This window comes from Epinephelus moara, chromosome 12 (genome assembly GCF_006386435.1).
Source record: "Epinephelus moara isolate mb chromosome 12, YSFRI_EMoa_1.0, whole genome shotgun sequence".
NCBI classification, from domain to species: domain Eukaryota; kingdom Metazoa; phylum Chordata; class Actinopteri; order Perciformes; family Serranidae; genus Epinephelus; species Epinephelus moara.
Window position 1 is genome coordinate 15,083,982 of NC_065517.1, and position 25,220 is coordinate 15,109,201.

Genomic DNA, 25,220 nt, shown 5'->3' on the forward strand with positions numbered 1-25,220 from the left:
TGGCAACAGAACCCTAAAGATGATTAGCTAACTGAACTTAGCTAATGAAAGCCCTGATACTGGTTATCAAAACAGTTAAAAGTTATCAATATTAACAAACATATATAATAATTACAATAATTACAAGGCGGTAAAGTAACAACAATTGGCGCTATTTATCAGTGTGTCCAGTGGGGTGTTTAGGCGTGTGTTTGGTAGAGGGATGTCTTACAGTGATGCAGAGTTTCGTGGGAAGTGGAACGTCAAAGGGAATGTCTGTGTCCAGGAAGTCGGAGTGGTCCAGACCATCCATTGTCCCCTCGTCAACCGCCTGAAGACAGAAAACAACCAGTCAGAAACAGAAACCGGATTCATGGTCAAACAGTCTAATGGTGCTGAGAAGGATTTCCGATGTTAATAAAACTCTGGATCTTTTACTGCATGAGGTAGATAAGGGGGGTATCTTGATTTTGCCAGCAGTTTACTCACATCACAGAGATCCAGGAAGTGGTTGAGGAAGACGAAGGCCATGTTCTCCCAGCCAGCATCCTGCCAGGTTTAAAAAAAAAAGAAAAGGAACCTGTTTAGTGAATCTGGTACACAGGATCATGTATCAGTCCAGGGGAATTGGTATGGTCTTCTGGAACAAATGTTTCTTGACATTTACGTTCATGTTTTTTCCCCAAAATGCCTGTCACTGTCCAATTAACACTAAAAAGCCATTGAAACCTCAACATAAATATCCTGAGAGAAGCAAATTAATGGACCACAAAGAAACATAGAACATATTTTATGTTATTCTTGGATTTTTAAAAGTGACCAGTCAATGCAAAAACTACATTTTAGGTTTGCATCTTTTCTTGGAAGTCCTGGAATGTGTCTGGAATAGATGTACTTCAGGTGAGGAAAGGTTGTCAACTTTCAGATTGTACAATGCCAGGTAGGAAGAACATTTTGTGGCCATGTCCCATACTAAAACTGGAATGAGAGGAGCACTTTGTGCCAGTTTATGAATACAGAGACTCTTGAGTGGAAGAACTACTGTCTTCCTCTCATCTGTAGTACCCACCCTGCAGGCCAGACCAGCCTCGTAGAAAGCCTTGTCTGCAGGAACGAGCTCAGTGTGACGAAGCAGAGACACCGACAGCTTGGCTGGAAGACTGGCCTGAAAATGCACAGCAGAAGAAGAGGAGCTTTGATTTTAAAATTAGTAATAACACAAATCCAACTTTCAAACTGTCACCACCGGCTGTGGAAGAGAGTCAAGTTCCGGTACTGAAAAGATAATCTATCAGATTTAAGGTTTATTTTGGAACAATACAACATATTGGCATTTCCTGTTTTTTGTTTAGTCATATTGATGATTATATGAGTCATTCCTGTTATTAATACATCCAAGTCAATGTTGAACCTGTTGGTGAGATGCTTTTTGAGATGAAATGTAATCATGCACATGTGAATTTAGCCCCATTTTTTTGATAAACACTAAACTGACCCTTAGTATCTAATGTCTAGAGGAAATAATGCAGGTCAAAGGTAGAAATTAAGTGAGTGTTATAGTGTTTTGTGTACCAGCTGCGTGACTCCCTTTGCGGCAGAACGTGTGGCGTAATAGTGAGCGATCAACAGTATCTGCTCAAAGTCTTCATGAGCCGGAGAGTTGGCTTCGGCCGACCTGGAAATGTTCTCACACTGAAATCATACACACAACATAGGCGTCAGAAAAAGTGGAATTACAGCTATTTTCACCTTTCAGACTCTTAACTAGATACTGTTGTGATTTACCAGCTGCAGCAGGAAGTCGCGGAGGTCGGCCCACATCCGGTAAGACTCTGGTCCATCAGTGTCGGGCAGGTTAATCAGGTCCAGGAACAAGCGCTTGTAGATGTTAAAGTTCTGAGAGTTCAAATAAGAAGGTTAGTTTGAAAGACAATAAATGACTGGAAGCAGTTTCCCATTAATAAGGAGTTAAAAGTGTGTATACGCTACCTGAGGGTTGGGTGGAACTCCGTGTTGTATGTAGAGCTGCAGAGCCTTCAGAGCGTCCTCCTCCTTGATGAGGTGTGTAGCGTACAGAGCGACGTACTTATGAAGGATCTTAAAGTTCTGTCGAAACACAACAGGGAGAATGAGGAACACTGACAACTACTATTGACATGGTTTATGTTTTCTTAATTCAGAGAAAACTTTACATACATGCAGTTTCATAGACAAAGAGAACTACATACAGCGTTGGAGGCGGAGCCCCATTTATTCCTGTGAAAGCAGCTCAGTGGTGCATGAAGCCAAAAAGGGTGTAAAATTATCCGGATCTTGTGCAGCGTTGGGCCACCAGAACAAGTGAACGTGATTTTTCATGGGCTGAGCGGCTAACTACTGGTTTAGCCCTCTGCTAACATAAATAGGAATAAAATATGTTGATCTAGCAGCCCTTCTAGACATTCCAAATATTACTAGACTGAAGGGATCAAATCCTGATAGTGAAACAAGTCATTTGGTGGGGGTTGGGACACTCAAAAATTTTCATCCAGTGATGTACAGATGTCTATGTAAGATAGACTTCACAATAGTTGTGTTTCCATCAGGCTGTTTAGATGTGCATCTAGAAGTATCGCATCGGAAAATGTTGATGGAAACGGCAAAATTAGAATTAAAATCCCCTGATTCGCACAAACAAAAATACGCTCGCTATGGCCGGGTTTTGGCTGATGCGAAAAAGGGTTGATTCGCAAAATGGGGGATGGAAACAGTATATTGCAAACCGTTGCTAACGTTAGCTAGTTCTAAAGATGCTCTTTAGCGTGTGCAATGTACATTCAAAATTTGTCTTCACAAGCACAATATGTCATGCATTTCAATACAACACATGCTGGCAACAGCATGTGAGATTTGTTTTGTTTCCGTCTCTGCGGCCAGGTAATCTCGCAACTCGCACGAGTTTGTAGTGTAGTTTTCACGCTCCAAACATTTAATGGAAACACACATGATTCGCATTTCTAAAAATGCGCATTTCCCAAAGATTCAAATCACTTTTAGATGGAAACGAGGTTAATGTCAGTCTATCGGAGAGAAAGTCTTTTCAGGCCCAATGGCATCACATGACATACCCAGAAGTTGTAATTCCAGTTTGGGCACTATGTCAATTTGGCTTCAAAGCCCAACGCTGTTCCTGGCTCTTGATGGACTTCCGTTTTGAAGCCTCCAGTTTGGCATTTTGACCATTGTCATCTTGAATTTATGATCCCAGAAGTGATGAGAGTTGACTAGTTTGGACAAGAGGGTGGAGATAACCTTATCGCTAGCTGCTAGCTTGGTTAGCACGATGCACTTAGAGTCAGTATATGGTTAACTGTAGTAATACTAGTGCTAATTTTTGCCAGCAAAAAACCAGGCCAAAAACAATCGTTAAAACAAAATGTACTTATTGTTTGTACTGATGTACTGAACATCCAACTCCTTAGAGGTCTTTTAGTACAACCACATGCTAAACAGGACTGTCTTTGGCGGTCAAAACGTTACAGTTAACTTTCATGAACTGGAAACACACTGAAATAGCGTCAGCTGCTGCTATGTTTATACTCTCTGAATCTGGAGTTATTTCATGGTTATGTTACCTAGCCAGCTTTGCTACAATGTTAGCAACTTATTAACGTACGACAACCGTCCGTCACTTAAAGCGCCACACCCTCAATTATGTGTAACTTTCAGGCTTAATAAAATCAAATTGGTGAGCTATATAAAAATTCACCACAGTACAGTTGTCATGAATGTGGAAATTAGCTAGGGAGACCAAAAAAGTGTTTTGTACCAGGCTGTAAATGTGGTTATTTCTGTTGTAAAGTTGGGCATTTTAATGTAGGGGTCTATAGTAACTGACTTGCTCTTAGAGCCAGCCTCAAGTGGCCACTCAAGGAACTGCAATTTCATTTTACAGCACTTCTGCGGTAGCTTCTTTTTTCAGCCACAGTGGTTGCTGCGTGATTTTACTTAGCTATTAATAGAAGGTAAGGTTACAGCAAGCAATACCTGTTTATTTTAACCAAATGCATCTTGTCTGTAATCTAAACTTCACAACTAATAGTTTACACCTTCAATCAAGCAATTAGGAAAGGATGTTTGATTGTGTGTTCAGTACCTGTTTAGATGCTGTGTCCAGACATTTCTCCCACTGGCCTCTTTCTGCGTACATGTCCAGAGCTGCCATGACGTCCACGCCCACCAGCTATAAAACACACACAGCCACAAAAAACGTCATAAACGACAACATGACACTTAGATTGTTTGAAGTATCTACATAATGTTTTCCACCTTTCTTTGTTCAAAGTACACTATAAACTTGGCTTGTTTCACACATTGGCAGCTTTATATATAAGAGAATTGAACCAATATGCTTTGTGGAGACTTAAACAACCAGAAATCATGTACAATGCACACAACAAACTACTTGTTCTGTGGCAACCTTAAACTGATTTTACTACAGGGTGAAAAGGCTTAAAGATTAATTCTGAATTTTAATTTTCTTTCATACATATTTCAGATAGGTTCATTTCCTCCGCAATATGATGATTTCTTACCGCTGAGTCTTTCAGGCCACATGGATGTGAGTGATTAAAGTAAGTCTCATATTTTGCTGATAGTGGAATTTGTCCCTTTCAGGCCCAAACTCAAAGATTAGATTGATGATGTAACAATATTTCCTCGAGAAAATGGTACTTTTTAAATCCAGGGTGTTACAGTGTGAGTCTTTGTACTTACAGAGTCAACTTTGCCTTGGTTCTTCAGGTGCTCCTTGTATTTGTGGTCCACATAGTCCTCGTACCTGCCAGAGATCAGAGTTATATGATACAGGGCGGAGACTGGAGACAAATTTGTTTTTCAGAGGTTATAAGTATGTTGAAATGAGGTGGTATCACACTGAAAATACCCTGCATGTCTCTTTTCCTCAAGCTTGTGTGCTTGTGAAGAAATGTGGTATATTCAAGTGTCGGTGTGTGTACCAGAGAAGAGGAAGAAATACTACTACAGCTTAGAAATACTCCGCAACAATTAAAAAATCCTCTATACTTAGGTGCCTATACTTAGCACCAAAAGTAAAGGTACTTATTATGTAGTATGACCAATTTCAGAATAATATATATAATATTATTGGATTATAATTATTGATGCATGAATGTGCTCATCACTTTCATGTTGCCGCTAGTAAGGGTGGAGCTAGTTTTAATTACTTTACATACTGTATCTGATTGATCAATTAAGTTTCATCTTAAAGAAAGTAATCTGAATCTGTAAAGTGACTAAAGCTGTCAAATAAATGCAATGATGTAAAAAGTACAATATTCGCCCCTGAAATGTCGTGGAGCAGAAGTATAAAGTAGCATAAAGTGTAAACCCCTGATGTACTGAATATGTGAATGTGTCTGTGTTTTTAAACCTCGGCTCCATCTCCTTGGCGACTCTCTTGGCTTTGTTCCACTCTTCACCCTCAATAAAAACATCGATTGCCTCTTTGATGAGGTTCATATTAAGGTAGAGATCAGCAGCCTTCAACGAGAGAGCACAAACAACACAGCAGGAGACAAAAAGGGAAAATTAGAAATGAAAACAGCTGAAACAAACTCATAGAAGCATGTTCGTAGCAATTTAATAAATACTGATGGTTCTTTTCAAACACCAACACTTAAAACAAGGTCAGTGTGTGTGTGTGTGTGTGTGTGTGTGTGTGTGTGTGGTTGTGTTCACCCACAGCGTTGTACTTCCTCAGCTGTGTGAGTCGTGGTCCGACCACCTGGATCACCTCCACCGCTCGATCTTCACTGAGGAACTTGATGGATAATTCTGCTGCCTGGAAACACAAACAAACAAAATGCACATGTGAAACACTTATAGAAGGAATAGTTGGAGTGTTGTTGTCTCTGCTTTTCCTCAAACAGGTATGAAGATTATAAGTATCTGAAAAGTGTAATTTCCGAAGACAGAATGACACAAAATTACACATTTTAACCCATAAATGTAACTGGGTTACAAGATGTCACGATAACTATGAATATGAGTATGATTAAATGCAAAATGATCTTTGTCCATCATCTCAATTAAGGAATAAAAGATAAAGTCCGCACACCAGAAGCTGCTCCTGGAACAATTTATTCATGTGTTACGTTTCGGGCCCCTGCCCTTCATCAGACATGAAGTGAATGTGAATACACCTCCATATATACACACACAACCCCTTAGGGTCACCTGACACAATCAGGTGATAAAGCACAGGTGTGAGAACAATAATAATAATAATTATCAAACAGAAAAGAAAAATATATATTTCTGATTGATGAGAAACAATCTTTAAATGCAGTACAATGCAACAATGCTAGAATACCACTTTACAAAGATTCTATAAGAAAATCTTTAAGAAGGTTCTATAAGAAAATCTTTAAGAAAATCTTTAAGAATTAGCGCAGGTATAAGGCCTGCAGTGCAAATATAAATATAAACAAATCCCACACACTTTAAATATCACATAAAGAGAACATCAGGTGAAGACCATCATAAATGTATGCGATATTAAAAGTTTTTTGGGATGTGCGTGCTACTTTTACCCATCATCTCAATTAACAAATACATTAACACTATAGTAAATGTCAATATGTAGTACATTTACCACAAACAAACCATTTCTGATTATCATTCTGGAAGAAGTTGATAATCAAAGTAATAATTTCTTAGCACATTTTAAGACGGATGACAATTTTCATTTTGAGGTGAAGTGCTGTTATAAGGACCAACAGTTTGATTTATTACTATTTATTTTGTCTGAAACAGTGACCAGAAGGCAATGTGTTTTAAATCTCTTGTTTCGTCCAATCAACAATCCAAAACACAAACAATCTAAATAAAAGCCACATATTGATTCTGTTGAGTCTCTGACCTTTACCTCCAAACACCACCAAGACACCAAACGTTCAGCTCTCAGATAAGCACACACTGTGTATTCTTCCTTTTCTCACACTGGTTCATCAGACTCCCAAAGGGAATAAAAAATATTGATCTCTGAGACCCGGTGACCTCTCTTTCCAGAAACACCATCAGACCGAACCAATCCAATTTCAATTGATCTGATCTCCATAGCACTTTAATTAATCAATAACACACAATATTTGCTGTGAACACCCGAAAGGGAATCCATTGATGTTGGTGACACTGTGACCTTTTACCCTTTCTACACTATCATGTTGACTCCATCACATATACATATTCTATTATCCACAAACTGCAGTGTTGAATGTAAAAGCAGCTAATTGGTGACATTGAAATATGTCATTTCAGATTAGATGAAGCAACACCCCTGTCACTGTACATTAAAGCTGGGGTAGGCAGTTTTACTTTAGCATCATTGGACACAAATCCCATAATAAAGTTTTTGCATATTGTAATTCAGGTGGTCTATGAGAAAACTAAACTTCTGCTCCTCCTCTTGGCTCTGTTTTCAGGCTTTAGAGAATCTATCATGTGATGGGAGAATTTGACCAATCACAGTTCATTTCAGACAGAGGTGTTCCAACTAGCTGCTCTGCAAATGCAGATGCGCCTGCATTTCTCTTCAGATGAAAATCTGATTCATTGACAGAAAATCATGCATTGTAACAACTCCCTACACTGCAAAGCAACCAAACAAAGAAGGACGGACTTATCAAAAAGAGAGTCTTAAAGAAAGTCTGAAAATAAGCACAATAAAACATGCGTCAATACCGAAAAAGCATTTCAGAGATGGAGAGAAAATGTTAATAGTTTAACCTTTTGCAAACCGGAGCCAAAGGATTATGGCTGCAGGTTTAAGTTTGTGTTTATGTAGGAAACGTTCTTTGCCACCATCCCCGACACTACGGGCCACCACACTGGGGGAATAGCGGGCAGCAGCTCCCTGATGGAACCAGTCAGCCCATCCCCAGCTCCTGCGGACTAGACAACCCCAACTGCTCGCTGGATCAGCAAACTTTCTGTTGCTGCCATTACAAAGGTTTGCGTTGCCACTGACCACCAGCCCGCTGTGACACCGGACACTGGGGGGTTGGCACTGGCCAATTCCAGCAGCTACAGCCGCCAACTGAGCTGCTGGCAACTCTCCCTTCAGCCAGGTTGAGAACCCTCCTCAGCCCTTTATGGCAGTGAAAGAAACTGTATTTGTGCTAACTGGACCTGTTGTAAATCTATCTTTTACCTTCATCCAGCACTTCTCCATCAGGGCACTGTTGGAGTCGTCCTTCACCTTCAGGTAACACTCCACGGCCCGGGAATGTTCACCTGACTGCTCCCACTCCCTGGCCTGTTCTAGCAGACCCTCCACTCCCCTGGAACACCAAATAAAAACACAAAGTCAAATATGAGACACAAATCAGTGCATTTCATTTGAGGTTTATTTGTAGACTCGAGGTATCAGGGCCAATTAGTGACAAAAAGGTCATCTTGCTTTGACTCAAATTGAACTAAACATAGTCTTTCAAGATTGAGAGTGCAACTTGCAAGAAATTAGGAAAAACTGAATAAAAAAAAGATGATAATAAATGAGACATTGAAATATCTAAATTATTTCAAGAGGAAGGATTGTTTTCATATCCATGACATTTATTTCTCTCCCTCTTTCTTGTTCTTGGTCTCTGTCTTTTTCATTGTCTTCTTTACTTTAAAGTCGCGTACATCTAATACGGCGGTGCTGGTCTGCAGATGCCTATAAGAAACAGGAGTTGCACTTATCTGGAGTCTGAGCCATAAACTCCGCAGGAATAATTCAGTGTTTAACCCTCACTTCCTCACTCGTCTCCATTGGTAACTTTTGATGTTTTCTCCCGCAAGTCATTAAAGAGGGAAAAGTGGTGGGAGGAGGATAAGAGCTGCGTGCTGCTGGTCTGCCGGCTAACGAGCTATTCCTTGTTGGTGCTTTCAATTTGGGATAATACATGAGCTGTGTTTTAATAAAGCATCAAACTGACTCTTTGTGCATAGATTATACTGGTGGGTGAACGGGCAGAGCCTGTGAAATGTTCAGAGTGGTTTCCCGCTGGCTTTTAAGGGATTTCTTAACAACATAACAGGTCAACAAAATCTAATAGAAACTCTTAAAATGATGTCCCACAAATACCAAACCTCTGATCTATAATTATGAGTCAAGTTAACGAGGCTTTCGGCATCTGCTGTTGTAGCTATAAAAAGACAATTTTTCACTGTGTTACGTGGGAATGAAAAATAAATGAAGATAAATTAAATCACTTTTTAAAGGTTCTCTGGGATGCAATAAAGTACATAACCAAGCACAAAACGAGGCCCATTGACTTCTTTTATTTTTTGGGCTTAAAGGAATACTTGGCTGATTTTCAACCTGCTTTGTATCATAACAATGTGGGTAGTATGTGTAAATGAACTATGGTAAGCTTCCCTCCATCTTACCAGTACCAGGATCTCCCTGCTCATCTCTAAACTTAAATTGCATCATCCAGTGGATTTGTGCTGTTGCTCGAACAGCAGATTGTACTTCCGCATTTTTATATGCCTGCCACCACAGTCACAAAGAGTGTGGAAGTGGATCAAGAGAGATACCCCTCCTTTCTACCAAAGTCAGATCAAATGATTAAACTGAGCAGTGCTGATCAAATACAAAACCTTTTTTTTTTTGCTTTTTTCTCGCCTAAAATGTTTTCAGAAACATATTTAAAAGTGCTTTCACAACTGCCCTGTTTGGTTCGGTTGATTCGAACTCAAGTTCGGTTGCCCCCTAAGTGCGGTTCATTCAGGCAGGTGTTAACTCAGCAATGGCATTTGAGTGTGCACCTAAACAACCGGAATGAGACCGTTTTAAAGAGGTGGTCTCGGTCTGGTTACAAATGAACTCTGGTGCAGTTTGTTTGTGGTGAGAACGTGTTCCGACCTCGATCTGAACCAACTGCAGTCACATGACACATTGTTTGGGTTAAACATGAGCATGTTACAGTCCTGGAGGATTATTAATGTGCACCTCCTCCTGTACTGCCTTAATATGCACATTCAGCACATCCAATGCATCAAAACATTGTTTTCTAGTTGGAGCTGCGCCTCATTTTCAAACTGTCTGGTTTGACTAAAATGAACAATGACAGCAATATAGTCCACGATGACCAGCGCTAAAATCAACCTGCGTAGTTGTCCCTCCATTGTGACATTAGAAAGTGTCACTTTTATCTTGCAAGTGTACTCTTCTTCAACTTTTTGTTTACTTCCTGGATTTTTCCTGCATGGAAATTCTGACCAATCAAGAGCAGCTTTCTTACACAAGGCATTTAATCCGGTCCGCTTGGAAATGCTGCCGTGAGAACACAAACCAACTCTAGGCAATTATGCAACTTTGTAATAAAATTGGTCCCTGATTCAGACCAAAGCAAGATAACTCTAGGTCTGAAAGCACTGAAATTCCAGATTGTTTGTTACCAGCCCACCACCTTATCGTTTCTATGTCACCCACCAGAGGAAGCATTTATTGGTCAGGTGAGTTGCAGTGCATTCTAGTAGTTGTAGATTTTCTGCATAAGTGAACGCAGTAGCCCTTGACCTCTGTTTTCTCTGGTCACCAATTTCAAAAGTATTTGCTTCTTTCGACTGAACAGACAGCCCTGTTTTATGAAAAGACCATCTTTTCAGCGGTCTTTAATCTCACCTGACTCCCTTCTTGGAGGTTTCCTTCTCGAACTCCTCTTGGAGCATGGAGAGCTTGTTGGGGAGATACTCCTTACAGATACGCATGGCATCGCTCCACATGTCTGCATTCTGATGAATACAAATATGGAATACATCAAAGAACGACTGACCACGAGGCAGAAGGTTTAAATCTATGGTTTGACTTTTTGTTTGGTCAGCAACTTGAAACAAAAATCTCTTCAGTAAAACAAAGAAATTACTTTTGCTTAGAACAGTTTGTTACTTTTTTCTTGTTTTTCAGAAGCCAGTTTGGCTGTTATAGTTACCTTGTAAAACTGGACAGCAAGTTCGGGTCTCTGAGCTCGTAGCAGGAAGGCTTCAGCCTTCTGGAAATCTTTCTGTTCAAAGCAGAAGTTGGCTTGGCCAACCAGGATCTCAGACACGCTCTCTGGATCATGGCCCTCAGCCACCCGCTGCGCACTGGCCCAGTCCTTGTTGTGGACATACCTGGAGCAGTTCACACAGAGACAAAAAATACACACACACACACATCCAAAAAACAAGATTTTAGAAGTAGTTAAAATCCTATGTGTTGCTGCTGATCTGCAAGGACAAATACATCTACACATAATTCTAACAACTCCTGATCAGCTGACAGTAATGCTGAGCTAAATATACTCACATGCACACAGCTTCTTTGGGTTTTCCAGCTTTGATAAACTCCACCTCAGCCTCAGGAAACTTTCCCTGGAGGAAGAAACAGTGACAGCATATTAGAATAAGCACTACCAATGATACTTGACATGCCGTCTAGTAGGGCTGTCCCAAATAAAAAATTTTGGCCTCTGGAGCTTTGGTAGTAATCAACAGTGAGTATTTAAAGCTTTGGCCAGGGGGCAGGTTAATAAAAATGCTCACAAGTATAGGCTCTGAATCGAGAGAACGCCCCGAAGAGCTGTGAAACAAGCACAGAAGCGCAGGAACAGCATACTAGCTCCAAAAAATTTAAGATCTGAAATTTACAAGATTCAGTGTTTCTGTTAACACAGGTCAGATGCAGGGTTCTCATCCTGTCATCTCTCATCATTTTTTTTTTTAAATAATTACAAATACTTTAGGAAGAGCTATGATGATAACATGAAGGTTGTGGAAAAAAATACTTTTTAAACTATTGGTCAGATAAATATTGCAGATCCCAAAAATAGTTTAATATGTAAGGCAGACTGATGTAAAATGAATACAGATGTGTAACTCTGCATGACTTTCACTGTAGCCTGTGCTTTTGTATCAGTTATTAATATGCTTTTTTGAGATGATGTGGAGTTGTAAGGTGAGATTTTTCATATAGTGGTAAAGTACAGACAGCAGATATATTACTGTAGGCAGCAGGACTGTGGCAGGTTTACCTCATCTTCCAGGTACATGGCATGTTTGAGGTGGATATCAGGAATCTTCTCCTTACACGCAAGACGAGCCAGTTCAAAGGCAAAGTCGAATGAGCTGGGGAGTAAATAAAGAGTGAGAAATCTAATCAGGTTTTGAAATACAATAACTGATTGTAGGATAAATGTAAATTTGGAAAGGTACTTTGTATGAGCTTGTTAAAGCCGGCAGGTGAATGTTCTGAGAAACAGAAACTCACAAGTTATTTGAAGCAAACTCAATGGCGTGTTCAAGGAGGCCGAACTTGTTGAGCAGCTTGACGGCCGCCTCTCCTCCCAGGCTCCGAGCCCACAGGTAGGCCACCTGCTTCTGGGCACCAGCACCCCCATGGCTCTTCGCCACCTGAGACATGCATAAACATGTATTTGTGTAAATATTTATCACTGTAGGGGTCCAGTGAATCCCTAATGCTCCTACCACAGATAATCCCAAAGAAAAACATTTAATAGAAGCTATAAAGTTGCACCGTGCTCCAAAACCAGCAGCAGCAATAAACTTTGTCGACAGGGAACAAACACTTGTTATAATACTGCACCCAGGAAGCCTAATCTCTCAGTAAACTTTAAATTCTCCTATTTAGCCTTTACAAGTAGTATACAAACATTTAATGAATGGTTTAAACACACCATAATTCAGTTATCCATAGCTATAAGAACCACTTTAACAGTTTAATAATGTACAATATTTCCTAGCAGTTGTAACTTGTCACCAACGATAAGCAGGCTATAGACTGGGTATAAAAAGACTGTAAGGGATATCCGCTGGCTACTGTAAACATTTGTTGTGTGGGATGAGGGTTTAGGCTTTAAAATATACAACTACTTTCAAACATTTGGAGTACATAACTCTACATATCTTTGGAAATGTAAAGGTATTAATAGCTAGCAAGCCAACAACACAAATGTGACCATATCTACCCTGTATGCATCCTCCCACATATCGTTGACTCTGTACATGTGGACAGCAGCTTTCCACTCTTCAGCCTCCATGAAGTGGTACTCTGCCTCTGAGAACCTGGAGTCAGCCTCCAACTCCTACAGGAAACATTTATACCATACATATCATTAGAACATACATATCAGGTACATTAGGGCCTCACAAAACAGCAGTGATCCAGCACTGATTATCTGAGATCAAAGTACATGAAAGTAAGCACTAGTGAGAATATAATAATAATAATGCTGATAGGTACAATTCATGTCCCTTCAGCTGTACTTTCTCTCAGTGTGTGACACAGCAGAAAGGAAAATTGCTGACAAAACTAAGTAAAGCCACTTAATGATGAAACTCTATTGGATTTCTTTTGAATCTTTTGTGCTGCAACAATCTGGAGCTAAAAGGTACTTAAAGTCTCAGAGCGACTGTCTCTAGACTCAACCAAGAGGTCAGTGGTGGAATGTAACTAAGTACAAGAACTGTACCTAAAGGGAAACTTGGCCGATTTTCAACTTGCGATGTGTCATTGCAGTGTTAGCAGTGTGTGCAGGAGAAGCCAAACACGCTGTCATCTGCACACACTGCGATGACACAGAGCTGGTTGAAAATAGGCAAAGTTTCCCTTTAAATACAATTGACCTTTTGCTAATTGTGATGTCCGACAAGCTGTCTGAGTAAGCATGGAGCCCACACTGTAACTAACTTTACTCCCTGAAGAAATATTATCATATTTTTGGAAAAATGAAACAGTGATTCCAGAGGGAAGCAGACAGAGGGGTCTACAGTCTGTGTTTGAAGGATATATCCAGGATGTCAAAGCTAGCTAGCTAGCTACTGGAGATATAGCCTACTGAATGTATACACATGCTGCTTTTGCTCTTTAATGATTATAACAGTGAGAAAAAGACCGACCCTGCTGTACAGGAACCAGTGAAGGGAAGCAGGGAAACTTTGCTGATATTCAACCAGCTGTGTGTCATCACATTGTGCACAGATGAATATTGTTTGACTTCCCCCAGAGATCCCTGCCCGGCTGCCAGCACCCCGCAGAAGTCCGGGTGCTGGCAGCGGCATGGGGGTGAAGCCAAACAGCGTTCATCTGCACACACTGTGATGCCACACAGCTGGTTCAATATCAGCAAAGTTTCCCCTTGTATTCATTGTCTACATGTGTCAATCAGCAGTGATGTGGTGGTTCACTTTTACACTGTGATCTGTAGCCTATAGTTCGGCTTTAGCTTCTAACTATCTTTGTCTTTTTAACCTGTTGTTGCTGCTGAGTCAGTTTGACATCCTGGATATATCCTTCAAACACAGACTGTAGACCCCTCTGTCTGCTTCTCTCTGGAATCACTCTTTCATTTTTCCAAAAATATGATAATATTTCTTCAGGGAGTGCAGTTAGTTACAGTGTGGGCTCCATGCTTACTCCAACAGCTTAGAGAAAGGTCCATTGTAAGACCACCGTGTTTTGGTTATGGCCTACATCAGCTAATAGGTGGAGTTTTGTAAGAAATCTCCAGCCTGCTTCTACAGTTAAATCAATAAAATAACAAAATAAAATGTTTTAACCAGTCAAAACGTTTTTTTTGTTTTACCTATTTTTTTTGTTCAAGGTAAACTAAAAAGGAACTTAGGAAAATGATCCTGTCCTTGACTCATAAACACAGAGGTGAAAACAATTTAGATCAGATTTAGAAAAAGAATCACCAGAATTTTTTTTTAATCTCTTGCCTCTCGAGGCTTTCATATACATATATAAAGTAGTTAAAATTTGCCCCATCTTACAAGCCGAAACATAAATGATGCCTACACATTAATGCATCAACAATTACGATCCAATAATATATAATTCAGAAATGGGCCATTCTACATAGTGAGTCACTTTTGGTACTTCAAGTACATTTTGATGCTAATACTTTTGTAATTTTACTTCATTAAATGTTATTAATACAGGTCTTCAACTCATGGCATAGAGTATTTCTATACTTTGGTGTTGCTTTTTCTTACTTAAGTAAAAGATTTGAGTACTTCTTCCACCAGTGCATAAGGTTGTAAAATTAGACATGCATGTGGTGTGAGTTAAAAAATGGGATTTGATTCATGGGCTTCTAAACTTCAGAAGCTGGGTAAAATTCTTAGTTAGGGACATTTGTAATTATTAATAGAGTTTAAAGCACTGCGGGGCAATTCTCACAAGATAATTGGACAACCAAAAAACTGTGGACGCACTCATTTGTCTACTGTTATGTAAGAAATAGAGAATGGTAAAAGAAAAAATGTTATTAAGTTGTATGGGTGCCTGAAGTGGAGCATTATCTGAGTCTCTGAGACCTTTTCAGATGGGAAACTTAATCCATTGCTGTCTGAATGTTGCGGATGAAATTTCACATGCATACATTTCTGCCACTTTTCAACTCATCTTATGTGAGCTACAAGAATTTGATTATGTTGAACTGTTGTGCCCATTGACAGCCAAACAACCAATCAAGGCATTGTGGGTGGGATTAAGAGTGAGGGGGGTCTACTTTCATTATAGCTAATTCGCGATCTAGCTACATTCATGTAAAAAAAGTGACAGAAACAAAAATGGCTGCAGGCTTGGTTTGCTTCAACACAGCTACACAGGTTGTAAGTCCATTTACAGAGATAACAACTCTTATATCAGCACAAATTCTAAGTCTGTGGCGAAAAAGACTGCGCTAACTGCCCCTAGTCATTTGTTACTGATAGGTTAAGGAAGACAAACCAGACTTCAGGGGCTGGGACTTCAGCTTCAAATGTTGCTTTCAAGATTTGATCTGAAACCCTGTTATCCATTAGTTCCTGCTGTAGTGTTGATCACAGTGTGTTGTACCTTGGCGAGGTGCAGGTGGGTCTCTGTCAGCAAGTCAGGGTGATGTTTGGCCACCAGGCGAATAACATCATCAAACATGCGGTTCTTCTTGTACATGGTTATGGCGAGGTCAGACTGCTTCACTGTAGCAAACAGCCTGCGCACACACATACACACACCCATTAGTAACTGAACTGTTCTTTAAAGTGCAAGTGTCAAAGGACTTCATACAGACATAATAAAAATAAAGCCAGACAGCAAAGACAAAACAGGGTCTGAATTTTCCATCTGCCAACACTCAAATACAGTTTTCATTATTGTTCTTGCAGTAATTACTTCAAACATAGTCAAGTTACTTTTCCTTACTCCATGTTCATGCTTCCAGCAGCTGATGATGTGACAAATGACTATAAATAAATCTCCATTTACCTCTCAGCCTCCTTGAATTTCCCGTCTCTCTCCAGCTCCTGAGCTCTGCTGATGTACAGAGCCATAACCTCCTCCTCTGTCATACACTCCACTGCCAACTGCAAACCAAACGTGCCAAACAAAGACAATAGTTTCAATTACTTCATTGTTTCAAAGCTAGACCGATATCAGATGCCAAAGAACCCTTTTAAAAACAATCTAGTCAGTGTTATCCACCAAATTAACTTAGACACATGTACGCTTTTGTCTTAAATTAGTCAAATTATATATTGGTGGAATGTTCAATTTAACCCTAACAGTCCTAGAATTATATTTAGTACAACTGGAATGCTGTGACCCTTGTTGATCCAGTGAGCCCAATTTCATTCATTTGCAATGAAGTTTATCCCCATTGTAGCCATTTCACTGTAGTAACACTTTTTTGGAAACAGACATCACTGTATAAAATGACCTATAGTGACCTCTAGGATAATCACAGCCTCATTAGACTTTACAACTACAAACTACAGACCTCGAGCATTCAGAGAATGGATGGCTCACATAGGTATATTGACAATAAGGGTCTTTCTCAGCAGTATCCACAACAGAAGTGCTCATCATCCAATTGCCAAGAGATGTAGTTCTTTCAGAAATCTCCAAATGTGAAAAGTTTTTGACAGCATGGATTTTTCTATGGTGTTCCTCAAGGTCTTGGTGTCTCAATGTGGTATTTTGGAGTGAATTTTGAACATTTTTATCAATTCTCCCGTGGTAAAAAATGGTAGTATTCTTTGTACCAAATCTGTATCAACCCAAAAATTGCTACAACTAAAAGGTCCAGTTTCCAGGATTTACGTGGATATATTGGCAGAAATGGAATACAGTATTCATAAATATATTTTCATAAGGTTATAGTCACCTGAAAAAAGAATCATTGTGTTTTCAATACCTTAGAATGAGCAGTTTATATCTACATAGGAGCGGGTCCTCTTTCACGGAGTCTGCCATGTTGTTTTACAGTAGCCCAGAGCAGACAAACCAAACACTGGCTCTAGATAGGGCCCTTTACATTTTCATGTCGGCCACCTTAGTTCTCCTACACACTTGGCACAGGGAAGAAGTTTCTCTTGGTTGCAGTCTGCAACCTCTTTGCTAGGCAGTGGTGTAGTGGAGGTTGTACGCAGGTTTACAGGGTGTACCCATCTGTTTTCCTGGCCATTTAAAGTATACCCACCTTTCAGCCAAAAAGCCATTGGAATATATAGGGGAGTATGTCCACTTCCTGCTTGGTAACTTGCCCATTTACCTAGTAGTACACTAAATCCTACCACTAGACCTTCAAGAGACTGGAATGGCCATCATATACTTTCATCATAATATTCTGGGCCCCTATATGCTCTAAAATTTAAAAGTTTGGATATGCGCCTAACCAAAACACAATGTTATATATTATATATTTATGACAAGAAAAACTCAAAACACAGTGCTGAGCTCAGATTAAACCTCAGGTTCCCTGCTTTCAGATCATACATACACTGCTGACCTGCTACGTCCCCCCCTGGGTCAATTGTGGGTCTTTAAGGGTTAATTGTATTCATTTGCCACAATAATACATATTGATCACACTGTATTTTACATACTTGTTTGTGTAGTTTGTGTCCATACTAACCTTATGAGCCTCCTCCCAGCGTCCCACTGTGGTGTACATGTCTATAGCATCTTTGATGTGGCCTCCTTTCACAAACAGTTGCTCTGCCACCTGCAGGCCATTAACAAACAAAATACACACAACATAGACTCAGAAAATATAAAATACCATCTGAATATCATACAATCTTCTTCTTCTTCCTCTTCTTCAACTTCTTAACCCTCTGGAATAGCCATAGCATATACATATATTAAAGTAGTATTCCTGCAGGGTAAACAGAATAAAACAGCTACCTGTACGGATAACAATTTGTTGCCATAGTGTGTAATTGTTAATGGTAGAATTTGGGAGAGCTTGCGGGAAGGAAAACAGGAACATTCACCACTTTATGTGAATAAATTTCTACAAAGCAAATGAAAAGGTATTTTTCATTGAACCCGTTCTAACACTGGCATCAATCAAAAACAAACGTATGTGCTGGTTCGTTCTGATTATAAACCGTTAAGTCATTGTTTTTTTTCCGCTGATAATTTCTGCATTTGAATCACAGGTGTGAGCTTCCGTCATTGTTTTAATTTGCACTGAATTATACTTTCCTGCAACTTCCACAAAGTTGGAAAGCAAAGAGCTTGTTATCTTAATTACTTTCTGTGAATATGCCCATAGAGCAAACAGACTGAAATGGCCTGCTATTTTCAGAGGCTGGCAGTCTGTGGAGGCTGTTTGGCTCAGCTGAGCTCATCAGAATACGCAGAGCACACTGTGCTTCACCATCGTTGCCGTCACCGTCATGATGATGATGATGATGATGATGATGATGATGATGATGATGATGATGATCATCATCATCATCATCATCATCATCATCATCATCTCTCTTCCTTTAATTTTTTCTTTGTTTTTATACCAGATTTCTTTTCCTTTTCTCCCTTTTCAAAAGTTGCTGTATTTCTGGTATTTGGGCAACTATTAAAACTATTGTTACAACCTGTCATTACTGCCAACACACCCTCAAGCAAACACAGCCCACACTGCTCCATGGAGACCGAACTAAAGCTGATCGTCAGCTCTCACTCTGGTTGAAATGTGTACAGGGTTGTGTGTGCATATGTGTGTGTGTGTGTGCCATGGGTGAATGCACAGTATATATCCCTGAGAGATGTGCAGAAAGTAATTGCTGGTGGCAAAATGTCACTGCCTACTTTATCCCTCTGGCTGCCTCCATCTCTCTGTCCGGTGTTGTGTTCAGGAAGCAAAACTAACATCAGGTGCTCACCTAACCCCAAAGCCAAATGTACCAGCATTTAGGCTTATATTATATACTATTTTGTGGAGTAAGTATGTGCCATATTTCATTATGAATAACAGATTAATAAAAGTCCAAATTACATTACCACCACTCATAAACTTGATATCTATGGACATATTTGTGCATGCACATCGAGCAGACACACAGTGACATTAGTGTTCTTTTGGAGTCATTTTTCTGACGTGACAAAAATAAGTCAAACTTTCACCCCACTTTTAGCTCTATTTTTGGTCACCACCTACACTTGAGAAAAATATTTGGCTGTATAGCTGATGTAAATGCTCCACTATGTTTGCTAACCTTGTCTGTAAGCTGTTTGGTTGCTAGGCAGGTGACGTACAGTCGGTTATTGAGCTTTTACACTGCAAAAAGCTCCCTGCTGCTGGGACCAAAACAGAAAAGTCACAGGCCATAAACCCAAAACAATGAGCTGAAAGATGCTAAATCTCTCCTGGGTTCATCCCCAGGAGCAATGCTTTTCACATTACATGTATTCAATTAATGGATTGTTAAAGAAGCTACATTCAGAGATATCTATGATTCTAAGTCTGGGGCGGGATTGTCTACACACAGTTCTCATCATGGGAGTGGCTGAGCCAGCTGCTAACAGCTAACAGTGGTAACTCATTAAAAAAACGCTAACAATGGCAAATGTGCTGACAGAGCTAACATCGTTAACCTGGGGGGAACTTGAGGCTCGGAGCTATGCTTCGGCAACAACGCTAATGCAGAGTGGCGACAATTAGCTAGCTAGAGGGATACTAGATAGCTAATTGGGGGTACACATACAGGGACTCATATGCACTAACATGAGGCCAGACCGCCTTACCACAACAACCTACAGAGAAGCTTGGACTACAACACACACAGACAGAGCGTAGCTTTATTCTCTGCCCAGGACACCATTATTCCACTATGTCTTTACATAGCAAATACTAGTTTGCTGCTACATTAATGCTCTGAATACCGCACACAATGACTTTAACATAAAGATATTGATCAGTGCAGCCTTACCAACCAGTTTTTCTCTATACACACTGGTTGTGCATCCTCTACAAGCTAACCAAACCACTCCACACACTATTTGACACCTCTGGTGCTCAGTGACCAACATCTGTATGAGCTGATATACTAAACTACCACAGGTATATGTCCAGAAATATCTGCTTGCTTTGACTATTTAACCACTCATTAATAAAATGCCAATTTTGATTTAGTTTCAGCTTAACTGCTCATTTTGGACACATTACTGCACAAAGATACCTCTCCTCTTGGTGAGCAGAAAAACATACTTTGCTGGAAATTTATATATGCTTTTAATAATTGGAGTTTGACGTGTTTACATATTATCAAAAGAAGGTAAAAGGTCAACTGTCTAACCCCCACATATACCTCATACCTGGCCCCTCCTCTCTCACCTCATATTCCTGCATGGAGGCGTAATACTGTGCTATCTTCACGTAATATTTCCCTGCTGATGAATCCTCCTGTAACTCCAGGATATGGACGGCTTTCTTCCACTGACGGGCTGCGATGGCCGCCTCGATGGCTTTCAGCGAGCAGCTGAGAGCAGATTGGAAAAAGGACAACAGACCAGTTATAGTGCGGTGTATCCATATAATTTCATGAAATAAGCATCAACTCTGAAAGACAAAATGGAAGGACAGACAAATTCTAAGTGAATTAACTGTGGTTAGAATTTAATTTAAACCAAATAATTTTGTTAAGACTATGGCACAGACCGAAACTTTACTGGCAGGACAAATTATCATCAGAAGTAGTATTTTTAAAACCTTTGTTTCTGCGGAGAGTTTCAGCTTCCCACAGTCAGATTTCAGTATCAGATGCTTTTTCAACCTGGAAAGAATAAAAATCTGGGCGCTGATTACCTGCCTTTATTTGGTATTTCTTTGGGAAATATAATCATGTTTAAAGAAATCTATTATGGTCCTGGTGATGATTTAAAGAACTATTGGCCATCTCTGTTGGATTAGTTTTTTCATGTGTCATCTTTCCTCCTCTCCATCTGCCCAAATCTTTGTCTCTTCACTCCCCTACACTACATACCCTGCTTCAATGAAGTGGTTGATGGCGGCGTCCATCTGTTTCTGCTGGACGAGGTAGTCTCCCCAGGCCTCCTCCAGTTTCACCACCTCAGCAGGGAAGGCAAGGCGAGCCAGCTCCACCGCTACAGGAAGCACAAACTTTATTTAATACACTGTATACCTACACTCAACTCAACAACATACATCCACCTGTTGTCCAACATTTGGTCACATGACCTATCTTACCTGTACTTATTTCATGCTGACATACTTACAATATATACTGTTTCTGCATCAATGTAAAACAAGTCAAAGGGCTCTATGGAAATGATCTTTAGCGCATGGTATAAAGTGCACAGCGCAAGTGCATGTAGGGCGTGTCCAACTCCACTCTGCTAGTTAAATGGCGCATAATCTGGTTGCAAAGTAAGGTGCAAGGGGTAATGGGGCACCCTTAATTAATCATATGTGTGTTATGGACGTAACATGAATTAAAACAGTCAGAGTGCATTTTCCAATTCCCTTTAAAGGCCTAAAATTGTAGTTATAAACCTGATGGAGGAAACAGAACTAAATTTTTAGCTTCTGAAATGATCAATGAAGTTCCTCTGGTCTTTGTGCATAAATGTGCACAGCGTCTCTCTTAATGGGGAGTCGGACAGCAGCTCTGCAGCTCTGCTCTGCTCTCTGCTATGTTCGCATTTTAGATGATGTATTCATATTTTTCTCGTTACCCTCTCAATAATGCGCCCACAATGCACCTGACCACACCTCATTTTAAGACCTACATGTCCATGGAGCAGACAGATGAACACAATTACATTTTCTACTTACACAATGTGGGTGCTGGCTGTGAAAATGACAGCTGCGTTGGTCTTAAACTACCAATGACACTTGCTAACATGCTCACAATAACAATTCTAACACGCTGATATTAAGCAGATAAAATGCTAACCATGTTCATGTTTGCTAATTAGCACACAACACAACACAAAGTACAGCTGAGTCTGATGAGAGTGCCGTCAGTTATTTGGTCATAAATCAAAGTACTGGACAGATGTGAATTTTGACTAGGGCTGTACGATGTAAGGAAAATATGCGACAGATATTTAAGCGTGCTCAGTTCTGTCTTTCTGCTGCTGTCAGTATACTGCCGAAATAAAACAAATTGCTTATTGAATTTTAAAAAAAATGAAAGAATATTTCCAACATTCTTCTATTGAACAAACTGAACATTAAACTAAACAGAACACAAAAGGCACCAATAAAGAAGGAATGATAGTTACAATATGTGTGCAGTGCAGTTTTCTACTGTCACAAATTTCAATATGGCGCAGTAGAGCAGTGTTTCGTGATGTGTTTATCACAAGTTGCCACGATTGAAAAAAGGGATACTGTGCAGCAAAATTCTGACCCCTGATGATGGTAGATGAAAAGTCAAAGGGTCACCAAAGTCATTAGGACTCATTTAATTTAGGAGCCATAGATTTAGTGCCAATCCAGCCAACAGTTATTGAGCTATTTCAGTCTGGATCAAAGTGGTGGACTGACCGATCTACAGACATTGCCATCTCTAGAGCCATGCTGCTAGCTCAAGTAAAAATCACCTAACAATATGATTTGCTAGTTATTCAAAATTTAGGTTAATCATATTCATGCAGTCTACACATCATTGATTTACCTTTCCTGAAGGCACCTCCTTTGCAGAAGCATTCCAACGCTCTCTGGTTGTTTCTGATCCTCTCATACAGATCTCCTGCCTGACAGAGAGAATATAAATTTATTAAGACAAATTGACATATTAGGGTGAGTCAGGGTTGTTCAGAGTTGTTAGGACTGTGAACCATATTGCAAAAGTATGTGAACACTGTGCCCACAAACTTCAATTTCATTAAAATGAGTTTTAGCGAAGAGCGTTCTTGTCCAAAGGTTTAAACACTAATTCTGTTGTTTTTCTGACCTGTCAACAACTAAATGCACAACACATGATCCTTGCAAGATGCAGAAAATATACAGAGTGTCAGCAGGATATACTGGTAAACTCAAACATCACCAGCATCCATTTCAACCCTCATACACCTAAACTAATGAAACCCTGCACCATCAGGACACAGCGACAAATTCTGCTGTGAAGTTTCATTCTCTCTTTACCACCTGTTACATAAACACAGATGGCTTGCGGAGAAGAATTGAGTTCTCAGACAAACGCTACAGAAAGAGACACAGAGAAATAACAGACAGATGGAGGGAGGCAGCGTGTAATACTGGAGAAAAAAAAAACAATTGTTGTTCCTCTGTTGATACCTCTCCTCTCCTGGCATTTGTTAGGAGAGGAGCGATGGGTGACTTGAACAGAGGAGGAGAGAGGATATGATTTACCAGTATGGGATACCAGTATTATAGACAGATCAATCTACAATAAACAAGGCAGACAAAGTCCACTCACCCTTTCATAAAACTCTCCTTTGATGAGACTGGCAGCAATGCGGCTGACGGTGTCGCTGTTGCTGGTGATCTCTGTCCGGCTGATGGCAAGTCGGGCGGCTTTAGCGGGCAGTCCGGCCTTCAGGTAGAGGTTGATGGCACCCTGGAAGTCTCCCTCGCTCTCCTTCACCTCACCGGCCTTCTCGTCCTGACCAGTCTCAGTTAACCACTGGTAATAGTTCCCTCGCAGGTTGTCCAGCTCTGGGTGGCCCTAAGAGAGACATGATGGGTTGAGATTGGAGATGTTTCTATGCAGGACATAGGTTCAAATATAGTGCTGAAAAATATTTAAGCCAATTAACAAGTAAAAGTGTTGAATATTTACTGCGATTTGCTGCTGTTTGTAATTTGAAGACATGCACTTGGGCTTTGAGAAGATAGAAGCAGCTATTTTCTGATATAATCTACAGAATAATAATTGGTTGTAGCCATATCTACATCAGTCGCAGTTAAACGTTCCCTGTGGAGTTTCAGACATCTAGTATCCACAGAGGTAGAATCAAAGTGCAAACCTGAAACTCAGTTTGCTTTGCGTCTGGTCCTTAGGTTTTTGTAAGGGATCAAGTCTGCACTGAGGAGAATGTCTCCGTGTAGAGGCATTTAAGACTCATCCAATAAGTAGGAAAACCCAGAAAACACTTCGGCTAAATGACTGCACCACGGAAAAAGGTTACAGTAAGCAACAACAGACAGCAAGAACAAACTCTCCCTCAGGTAAAATGCAAAGTTGTTAAGTACAAATTTAGTCTGTTCATTATTACCTTGGCCTCAGCCACAGCGATGCAGTCGTCCCACATGTGGAGCTCTTGGTACATCTCTATCGCTTCATCAATGGAATTCTGCAGACACACAGAAAATGAGATTATAGCATTTGACTTAGATCTGCACACATATATAATTATCACAGTTGCAATATTGGCTTCTGCAAGTGATAAAGTGTGTACAGGTGTGATACTGTTCCTGATCTGCTGAATTCAAGCATGTGTTTCCAATTCATGTGTAATTCAGAAGATAACGGTACATTAACAACTGTTGAAATGCTGTTGAAGAACATAACTTGCACAGTTTTGTGAGTGTGTGGGTCTGTTGTAAGATGCATCAGTAATTAACTGTACATTTTATATATAGATATACATGGTGTGAGCAAGTGTGTACATAAGGTTTGGTTGTACAGGACACAACGGAGGCATGTCACCAACCTGTTCCATGTAGTGCATCTCAGCCAGTTTAAAGTTCTTATCCAGCATTGCCACGTGGGCTTGTACTTGAAAAAACTCTGTTCCATCTCCTCCCTGGTCAAAAGAGACACATACACAGTGAAAAACACACACTGCAGTGATCACTCAGTTTGTACTGTGTTAGGAAAGTGTGTAATCACTTTTATGACAAGTTGAAGGTCTTATTCAGAAATGAATACGGATTACTAATTTCCCACTGTAAACTGTAAATCAATCACTGATATTCACAAAATATTTC

At 40.1% G+C, this 25,220-nt stretch overlaps 1 protein-coding gene across 1 annotated transcript in view; it reads right to left on the reverse strand.

Annotated features, from left to right (window-relative positions):
- The window catches only part of ift172 (intraflagellar transport 172), a 53,331-nt gene that overhangs the window by 4,550 nt on the left and 23,561 nt on the right, over nucleotides 1–25,220 (reverse strand). Inside the window, exons 20-45 of the mRNA XM_050058630.1 lie at nucleotides 24,944–25,036; nucleotides 24,506–24,583; nucleotides 23,707–23,955; nucleotides 22,942–23,020; nucleotides 21,283–21,403; nucleotides 20,634–20,778; nucleotides 17,928–18,017; nucleotides 16,280–16,377; nucleotides 15,872–16,007; nucleotides 12,996–13,112; nucleotides 12,278–12,420; nucleotides 12,042–12,135; nucleotides 11,318–11,382; nucleotides 10,962–11,142; nucleotides 10,655–10,764; nucleotides 8,192–8,321; nucleotides 5,723–5,821; nucleotides 5,411–5,520; nucleotides 4,735–4,798; nucleotides 4,115–4,201; nucleotides 1,969–2,085; nucleotides 1,765–1,875; nucleotides 1,552–1,671; nucleotides 1,049–1,144; nucleotides 469–528; nucleotides 212–310 (exon numbers count right to left, since the gene is read on the reverse strand). Coding sequence (XP_049914587.1) covers nucleotides 212–310; nucleotides 469–528; nucleotides 1,049–1,144; nucleotides 1,552–1,671; nucleotides 1,765–1,875; nucleotides 1,969–2,085; nucleotides 4,115–4,201; nucleotides 4,735–4,798; nucleotides 5,411–5,520; nucleotides 5,723–5,821; nucleotides 8,192–8,321; nucleotides 10,655–10,764; nucleotides 10,962–11,142; nucleotides 11,318–11,382; nucleotides 12,042–12,135; nucleotides 12,278–12,420; nucleotides 12,996–13,112; nucleotides 15,872–16,007; nucleotides 16,280–16,377; nucleotides 17,928–18,017; nucleotides 20,634–20,778; nucleotides 21,283–21,403; nucleotides 22,942–23,020; nucleotides 23,707–23,955; nucleotides 24,506–24,583; nucleotides 24,944–25,036 — 2,892 coding nt within the window. The remainder of the gene's footprint in view (nucleotides 1–211; nucleotides 311–468; nucleotides 529–1,048; nucleotides 1,145–1,551; nucleotides 1,672–1,764; nucleotides 1,876–1,968; nucleotides 2,086–4,114; nucleotides 4,202–4,734; nucleotides 4,799–5,410; nucleotides 5,521–5,722; nucleotides 5,822–8,191; nucleotides 8,322–10,654; nucleotides 10,765–10,961; nucleotides 11,143–11,317; nucleotides 11,383–12,041; nucleotides 12,136–12,277; nucleotides 12,421–12,995; nucleotides 13,113–15,871; nucleotides 16,008–16,279; nucleotides 16,378–17,927; nucleotides 18,018–20,633; nucleotides 20,779–21,282; nucleotides 21,404–22,941; nucleotides 23,021–23,706; nucleotides 23,956–24,505; nucleotides 24,584–24,943; nucleotides 25,037–25,220) is intronic.